The sequence below is a fragment of the Rhododendron vialii genome, chromosome 13a (genome assembly GCF_030253575.1).
Source record: "Rhododendron vialii isolate Sample 1 chromosome 13a, ASM3025357v1".
NCBI classification, from domain to species: domain Eukaryota; kingdom Viridiplantae; phylum Streptophyta; class Magnoliopsida; order Ericales; family Ericaceae; genus Rhododendron; species Rhododendron vialii.
Genome location: NC_080569.1, coordinates 28453126 through 28462427, shown reverse-complemented (window position 1 = coordinate 28462427; position 9302 = coordinate 28453126). Strand labels below are relative to the sequence as shown.

Here is a 9302-nt window from a genome sequence, read left to right as displayed (position 1 = left end):
TATATACATTCACGATCAAAATATTTTTGGTTGTATTAGGCCTATGCGAGGATATACACACACACACACATACATACACATACACATTTTTCATTGGTCCGTTAAGGCTCGTGAACAAACTCGAGCTCGAGTCAAGCCAAGACCCGCTTGGCTCGAGCTCGACTCGTTAAGTTTTCACTGAGCTCGAGCTCGGGTTCGTTAAAAATTTAATAAACAAGCTTGAGCACGGTAAAACTCGGCTCGACTCGTTTGCAGCCCTACGTGTGAAGAAGGGGCACATCAAGGTGTTGTGTCGGCCTGTGGCCTTGTTCCAATCTCAAAAACAGATTCAAAAACATTCACCTTATAGAGTCTGAGTCCTGTTAAAAATGAAGTTGATCAAATATTTGCAACTTATGAGGCATTTTTGGTAGTGAATAAATTTTAATTTTTTTTTATTGCAATCAAGTTGTTAGTTATTTTCGGTAGTGAATAAGTTACTGAGAAATGTCAAGTTGTTTCTAGCAGTGAATAAGTTGCAGATGAGTATGTGAGTGAAAAAGTTGAGAAAGAAGTTGTTGTTGACAAGTTGTTAATTAGTGTGAACAACAAGCTAAAATACTGAAACTCGTTGATTAGTGTAAACAAGATGCAAATGGCCTACGTTTTTTCACTAAAAATTCAGTAGAAACGCCCCCTAATTAATAAGCAAATCACATTTTTTATGCAGTAAATGATCAACAAATAAGATAGGAAAATACACAACAGAATATTTTTATTTTGTATATATGTTAATAATATCCGGACCGACTTGATTTTTTTTTACACAACAAATGAACTTGTCGAGCTTATCTAAAATATGATAAGGAGTATTTTGGAAGGACTCTTGGGAACCGAGGATTTCAGGCCATAAAACCTGAGTTGGAGAATCAGTGTACCTAGCCGAGAGCATCATCACGAAAACCAACACAGATGAGAGAGAATCGAAAAATCTATGAGTACCGACCATTGGGGGAGAGAAAACGTACCGACGGCCGCCGGCGGGCCGTCTCCGGCCACCGGACGGCCGATCCGAGCCGTTCAAAAATTCTAAACAATAAAACCGAGGGGGTCAACGCGGGAATCAAGGGCATCCGAGGTGTTTAGGGTGCTTGATCAAAGCACCCTTTTTTCGTGTATATATGTACACACACATATATACACGAAAAAAGGGTGCTTTGATCAAGCACCCTAAACACCTCGGATGCCCTTGATTCTCGCGTTGACCCCCTCGGTTTTATTTTTTAGAATTTTTGAACGGCTCGGATCGGCCGTCCGGTGGCCGGAGACGGCCCGCCGGCGGCCGTCGGTACGTTTTCCCTCCCCGTGGTCGGTACATATAGCAACACTCAGAGAGAATTTATGACATCAAACATGCAACTTGAAAACCACGAGACCCTGTGGGTACATGCATCACATATATATGTATTTTAGATCCTCTCTTGTCTTACGTTAATAATTCGACCAGCCCATTTTGTTCAAAATAGTTTGTTTACAATTTCTATAAAAAAATCAACTAAACCCGATATAGGTAAAAACGTTCACAAAATATCCAACTAGATCTGCCTTAGAATTCAGGCATGGATTCTGTAGTAAATTTGGATGTTTCGTAAATCCATTTACAGTTTTTACAATGATCATAAGCAAAGCTATTTTGAACAAAATGAGAGGCTCAGATATTTTTTGTAGGACTTAAGACGGGTCTAAGTGCGTATGTACGCGATGTATGTCCGTGAGTGTATGCACCGTTCGAAGATGCACATAAAAAAAAAAAAAAAAAAAAAAAGACAAAAACCCCAATAAACGATACAATGAGAAGAAGACAAAATCTTAGCAAAATCCCAAAATCTAAACCTATGCCCTTCCACCTTTTTAAGCTAGTAGTATTACATATAATTCGGCCCCTTCCTGAAAGAGAAATAACTAGTACTTACTTTTTAAGAAAGTAATTTTAAGTTTAAAAATTATGTGCTTACGCAAATAATTTTTCTATCAATATAGATATTATTTGATAAATCTCATTGAGATATTTAATACGGTGCAAAAAAAAATTGAAAAATTATTTTTCATTTACATTATTTTTGAATTTAAAATTTTGAAATAATTACTTATTTTTTAAGAAGGTATTCTGGAACGGGGCGTCACTCTTGATTTGTAGCCACATGAAAAGGACAAGCAGATAACCCAAAGAATTAATCCGGTTAATTAGTGGGTTTACTGCTTACACAATTGTTATGGCTTTGGTGTCAGGTCGGAAGAAAGAAATTTCTTGTGAATCACTTAATTTTGATGTTGATGGTATGCCTTGGACCGGACCGAGGACAAAAAAAATCAAGGTGCGCATAAACTTATCCGTACATTTTTAACCGTCGAACATAAAACAAAGAACAAACAAATGACAATCATAATTTATTCTCTTCAACACCTCCGGACAGAGGACATAATTAATCAAGATGCGTATAAATTGATCCGTACATTTTTTACCGTCGAACAAAAAACAAATAACAAGCAGATGACATCCATAATTTATAAAGCAGGAGGCTATATAAAGCAGGAGGCTCAAGTAGAGTACTCCATGATGCAAACCACCAACAACACCCAAATAAACTAGCAAAAATGATGAGCCTATACCACACCCACAACTTCTCGCCCAATCAGTGTGGCTCGAGCCTGGTCCAGACCATAGAAGCACCACTGCCCCTAGTGTGGTCCATGGTCCGGCGCTTTGACCACCCACAATCCTACAAGAAGTTCGTAAAGAGCTGCACCGTGCAATCCGGCGGCAATGGTGGTGTTGGAAGCATCCGAGAGGTATCTCTCTTTCTTTCTCTTGGCTCAAACCCGAAACTTGGGACCTAGCTCGATCAAATGTGCATTACTAGCCAACTAACTGGCATGGAAGTTGGAACATATTTTTTTTATATTTCTCTATGACATTCATACTTGCGATGTGAATGAGTATTATTTAAATTCAAAAGGACCTTAAAGGTGTGTTTCACTAACTAAATTAAGTATTTATTTTTTGATTTAAAAGTGATGTATTGTGAGAAAATAATCTATCTCGTAAAGCAAAAAATAATTATTTAAAAAATAAAAACATTTAACGGAACGGAGTTGTGCATCATAATATATACTAGGTGATATGCACAACTGCATGGCAAGAAAATTTGGATTAGCGGAACTACAGTGGGGCAGCGGAGGAATCGGTCCCACCCAAAAATTTCATTTTCTACTAATAATAATTACTAATTTTGAGTATACGCACCAAAAAAATTGCAATAAATTTGAGTATCTTCTTCACAATAAGTACATAAATATCTTGCAATTCAATCATTACTCTCATTCTAGTCTCAACGGTCGCTACTTCCGTCCAAATGGAAAAATTTCAGATTTTAGGATTTTTTTGGAGGGGTTTCTTACCCCAATTGCTTTTTTGTTAGGCAACTTGTCTTTAGTTATAAAACATTGTTTTATGGTCTCGTTATTGGTGTGAGAACAAATATTAGGGTTTTGATTTAGGGTTTGAGAGAGTTTGCATTTGTCTTTAATTAGCTTTGGTGAGATTTGGGTAGAAAGGTTTTTGGAGAGCTTATTCTTTATAGTTCTTTGAGCATCTGTTTGCCAGTGTTTTAGTGGAAGCCATTGATCGACTACCTGTGAAATAGGTTTACATTCCAAAGAAAGTCGAACCACATAAGATCTGTGTCTCTCACATTCTCTCATATTTGGTTTGGATATTTTGGTTTGTTTTCGCACATCTATTTTTGTTCTTCGATTCGATATTCGTAAACACCATCTATTTATTTGGGTTCCGCACAACAGTATATTCCCGGAAGAAAAGTTCATCTTTTTTTTATCGGGAAAAGTGAGTATGTTATTTGGGAAAACTTGACAAAAAGTGTAGGGAAAATGTATATCAAGTTGGGGGAAATGAGTGGGGAATCCAACTGGATGAAAAAAAATACCTTAAAGGGCCGAAGCCCAAACACTTGTGGGCCAAGCCTAGAACACTAGAAGGGCCGAAAACCAAAACGCCTAAATGGGCCAAGCCCGAAACAAACAAAAAAAACCCAAACAGTAATGGGCCATGTCCAGCCAAAAAAACACAAATCAAACCCTAATCAACTGCAAAGAAAAGTTTATCCAGTGGTATTGTTATACGAAATCAACGAGTTAAATTCATCGTAGAATTTTTTTTCTTCTTCTGTTTTATTACAGTTTATAATACTTCATGGTGTATATTTCTAACAAGGTGGAGATCGTCTTCGGCTTACCGGCTAGATTTAGCACAGAGCGGCTCGACAAGCTTGACGACGAGACTCATGTCATGATGTTTAGTATTATCGGAGGAGACCATAGGCTTGAGAATTATCACGCAACTATGACACTGCATGAGGATAACGGTAGAGAGGATGGCGGGAAGACCGTCGTGATCGAATCGTACGTCGTGGATGTTCCGGCAGGGAGTAGTGAGGAAGATACATGCTTGTTTGCCGATACTATAATCAGATGCAACCTCAAGTCCTTGGCTAATATCAGCGAAAAGATGGCTTTGGATTTAGTCATAAGGACCCAAATAATGGAGATCGATGCATATTAGTAGTATTATCGCGTAAGCTAGCCCAAATACGTGAGTTATAAAAAAAAGTATTTGCGCTAGGGGTGTGTATGAGCCGATCTAGAATAACATTGGTTTGTTTATTTCATTTGATGTCCAATACGTAAAAACTTGAGCAGAGTACATATTTATTTTATTAGTTTTTGTTAATTTTCTTATGGAATATATTTTGTACATTTTACGTAAGGGTATTTTGATCATTTTGGTTGCCATGCATGGCTCCGGAAAACATTTTCCATCCTTAAAAAATGTTAAAACATTTATTTTGTGAAAATCAATTGATTTTTGGTTAACCATGGAAAACATTTTTCGTTGACTATTGTTTTCCTTCGCTCCAAACGGCAGGTTTTTCCCCAAAAAGCATGTTCTGCCCGAATCAAACGAAGGGTTAGTACATAACGTTTTCATAAACCGCTACAACGGTAGAACCTAAGAAGTTTCGTAGAACTAGAATTCGCTAATAAAAATTCCGAATTCAATCTCATAAAGTAGATCGATTGTCATGAATTTATCATAGAAGATCAATACCCGTAAGTGTTTTACATAAATTGTTTCAACAATAAGGTTTTAAACTTGCATTGTATTTACATAGTCATTGTAGCTTTATTCCCGTGTTGCTTATTTCTGTAAGCTGTTTAAGTTATTATCTATTGAATTTCTTGTTCTTCCTCTAAAAACGAAAAAACACTACTAACAAAAAGGTATTTTCTTCTTTCACAAACTACCTTAGGAGCCTCAAAAAATTTTAAAACTTTTTGCGGTTGGCGTTTCGTATTATGGCCAAAATCTATTATGGATTTATAGAGAGTTTGAGAGACATGTGCATAATACATTTAGCAATATGAGTAGTGTTCGATCTATAGGTCTTTTATGTTAATCAAAATAGGAAAAATGAAAAATGAGAAGTCAAAAGGTTAACACCTACATTGAAAAGGTGAAAATGAAAACAGAAAAATTGGTCATCCAAAGTACACCCTCATAGAGCAAGTGGGCTGGTAGCCAAGTTGGAAGGCACCACACACACCCCAAGCTTCCACTAGGGACAAGGGCGTCCTTAACTTGCTAAAATACGGTTCTCTCATTTTTCGATCAAATTTCAATGATTCGAACCGTTCAATGTGTTTAGAATGTTGTTTTCAAAAAAAAAAGTGTTTAGAATGTGATTTTAAGGGTCCCCACGAGAAATCAATCAACAAAAAATATGATCGGAGAGTGCTTCATTCGGGCAGTTTTGCATTGAACTGTTCAATAAAAAAACTGCTCGAATGAAGCACTTCCCGATCATATTTTTTGCTGATTTCTCGCGGGGACCTTTAAAATCACGTTCTGGTCTAGGCCTGCTAAATGAACCAAATAGATTGAGCTTGGTTCGACTTTTAGTTTGTTCAAACTCGTTTAAAAAAAATATAAGCCAACCTCAATCACATTTTTTTTGTTTGTTTAAGAATTCAAGCCAAGCTTGAGCGTATAAGTGTTTGGCTCGTGAACAAAGAGGTCATTTCATAAATATTACAAATATAGGGGTAGATTTAATAAATATCCCAAAATATGCGATTTGATTTGGCTTTTCATATGAATATTTTCACAAGTTTTATAGCACCATTGCATCGAAATAAGAAATATCCTATGTGAAATATGAAAATTTAAGGGTTTGAGGGTTTTTAATTTAATGAACGTAGCTAATAACTGAATTTTATGTTTATGAGTTTTTTGGCCTAGATTAATGATGATAGTTTTTCTTTATAGTTTTAAATTAGCTCCTTTCATTTTGGAACTTAACGAGCCTAGCTTGAAAACTCGAGATTGACTTGCATATTCCACAAACCAAGTCAAGCTTATCACGAACACAAAATTTTAAGCTCGAGCTGAGCTTGAACAATTGATCTCAAAAAGTTTCAAGCTCAAGCCAAACTTGAACACATGTAATAAGGAGTCAAGTCAACCTCAAGCAATACTGTGCTTGGCTCGTTTAGCACTTCTATTCTGATCATATTGAACGATTCGGATCAACAAAATTTGATCGAAAAAGGGAAAGTCCGCTTTTCCTACTCCTCTTAAATAAGAACCAGTTTTGGTGTGGTTTCGCTTGCCACTTTTTGGGCTGCTTTTGGACAGTTTTGCCCTCCTTTTGCTAAGTTGTGTTTGTTTGTTTGTTGGGTGGAATGGAAATTTTACTACTTTTGATTAGTGGGTTACGTGGCAATGGGAATTTAGTTAGTGGGTTGCATGGCAAAAAAGGGGGTGGACATTTGTTTTGGGTGGAGTTTTGTATATATGATTTCATCATAGGAGAAAAGAAAACAGAGACAGGGACAGCCGGAGAGAAAGGCTTTGGTAGAGACAGAAGTTTTGGCAACTGGTGTTTGGGATTTACGCCGTTTGTTTATTAGATTTTCGCCATTTATTCGGTTGCATGTTCTGGTCCCGTTGGTACGAGGTAATGGGTAATTTCTCATTTCTGATTTTGTAGTTTCTGTTTTTGATTTCTGCATGTCGAGTGTTTGATTTGTCTGTTTCTGTGTTTGATCTCCGCATGTTGAGTGTTTAATTTCTCTGTGTAGAGTTATTTGTGGTAGAGTTATTTGGCCAGATTCAGGCTTTTTGGTCCTTGCATGTGTTGTTTTTTGATTGGGTAATTTGTCATTTCTGATTTTGTAGTTTCTGTCTTTGATTTCTGCATGTTGAGTGTTTGGCTTGTCTGTTTCTGTGTTTGATCTCTGCATGTTGAGTGTTTGATTTTTCGGGGTAGAGTTTATCTGTGGTAGAGTTATTTGTCCAGATCCAGGCTTTTTGGTCATTGCATGTGTTGTTTTTTTTTGGGTCTGTTCTTATGATTGCTCTGTTCACAAGCACTTGGCCAATTTAAGGAAAACTTCTCAATGCGATCAGATGGTTTCAAAATAAACCCATTCTTTGAACTGCACATTCAGAGTAATGGCTGGTAATTTTTTAGCATTTCTTGTGCACCACCTAACTACTGACATGTACAAGAACAAAGCACAACAAATTACTGAAGCTTCTCCATCAAATAGACAAAAAGGAATTGCAGCAATCAAAGGGATCCCATTAATTAGTCCTTTCCATATAGATGCTATCGTCAATTATTTGCTTTCCACTCCTTTCCCCTTATTGCTGACTTAGTTATGCCAAAATCACTCCTTTTATGAAGCTAATCACTTCCTATCTCCTTCTCTTTCTGATATACCTAATGTTGAATACAGATGAGTGCATAACAATAGTTGCTCCTTGCTCTAGCATTGATAAAAAAGAATCTCTAAGGAATCACAGGCTATTACACTACCATTTTTCTTCTACCTAAGCTGGCATTCTACATACGAATCTGTTGAATAAGAAAGTTTGTTACAATCTAATTTTCTTAACCCTTTTGTAATCATTAATCAAACTAACCCTGAGCTTCCTTTCATATACTTGACCAAATTTATCCATATAACCTTCACTATCATCAACAAAATCCATAATTTCAAGAAAAATCCAAACCCATCTACACAACGGGCATAAATAACGTGCTTTGCACGTTAGCACGCACCTAGTAATAAGTTAAAGACTATATATACTCTCATGCACAATACCTATAGTCAAGTCTCACTGACACTAGCAACTAATACTTCTTGCATGGTCAAAAAAATATTAAAAAACCCCCCTCCAAGAGTAGCCGGAAAAAAAGAAGAAGCACCCGCATAGAGTATCCAATGATGTGTGCTTGATTTTTAATCCACTAGCGAATGAGTTGCGCGTAAGGCGCACAAGATTAGGCCCAATACAGCTAAAGTGCATTGTTTGAAGTGCAAAATAAAACATATTTAAAATTGAATATCTTGTATCTCGTACAATTATTTACTTCCTATAAATACGAAAATAAAAAGGAATACAACTTTTATATTATACATACAAAATATGTGGTCGATAGATAAAATGGAGAATTGCATCGTTGTTTAATTGTTCCGATAGATGAAAACACCAAGCTTTTTTGAAACAAAAATTTAGAAAGTCATGCCCCACAATACTTCGTAAAAATTCCATTTCATTTGAATTTTCGTCATGTTACTAGCTCTCTGATCCGTTCCCAATAGTTATTCTTTTTTATTTTTTATTTTATTTATTTATAGCGGATCCTCTCCAGTTCATGCATTGGGCTGGAGGAGATAGTCGTAATCTGAACCGTCCAATACTGCAATTAATGGTTCGCGCGAGGAGTCTTTTAAGTATATCCGAATCATTGATTTTCTCAATACATGGTTCAATTTTGGACTATTTACTCCACTCCCAAACTTGAACCGGAAATGATCCAATCCCTTTCATAATATACGTGCACATGTGCATGTGCCAGTCTGCTAGTGATAAAGAATGGTAAGAATTGGAACAAAATAACAAGAGTGGCAATTTTTCATTGCATATATTGAAAGTTAAGGTCATTCACCATAAGTTAACAAGAGTGGCAATTTATAAAATGGGTTTAAAAGAAAGAGAAAAATGTACATTTAATTTCAGAAATCTAAAGGGGAATTAATAGTTTTGAAATTTGCCCAAATATAATAGTTTTAGAGTAGCATAATAAAGTTCACAATCGGTCTATACACTAAATTATAGTGTTCGGCTATTACAGTAGTAAACTTGTTATACTATTTTGGTGTAATTTTCTTTTTAA

At 36.2% G+C, this 9302-nt stretch overlaps 1 protein-coding gene across 1 annotated transcript; it reads left to right on the top strand.

The window, feature by feature from the left end:
• Positions 1-2611: 2611 nt before the first annotated feature.
• On the top strand, positions 2612-4722 carry LOC131313660 (abscisic acid receptor PYL12-like). The gene is made up of 2 exons (XM_058342097.1): positions 2612-2829; positions 4271-4722. Exons 1-2 carry the CDS (start codon positions 2635-2637, stop codon positions 4616-4618), a joined length of 543 nt encoding a protein of 180 aa, XP_058198080.1. The 5' UTR covers positions 2612-2634; the 3' UTR covers positions 4619-4722.
• Positions 4723-9302: the final 4580 nt, after the last annotated feature.

Bases quoted from the DNA above. Each gene is read 5' to 3' on its own strand.
- LOC131313660 (XM_058342097.1), top strand. From the start codon at position 2,635: ATGATGAGCCTATACCACACCCACAACTTCTCGCCCAATCAGTGTGGC. The intron at 2,830-4,270 runs GTATCTCTCTTT...ATTTCTAACAAG, and splicing joins GTGTTGGAAGCATCCGAGAG to GTGGAGATCGTCTTCGGCTT.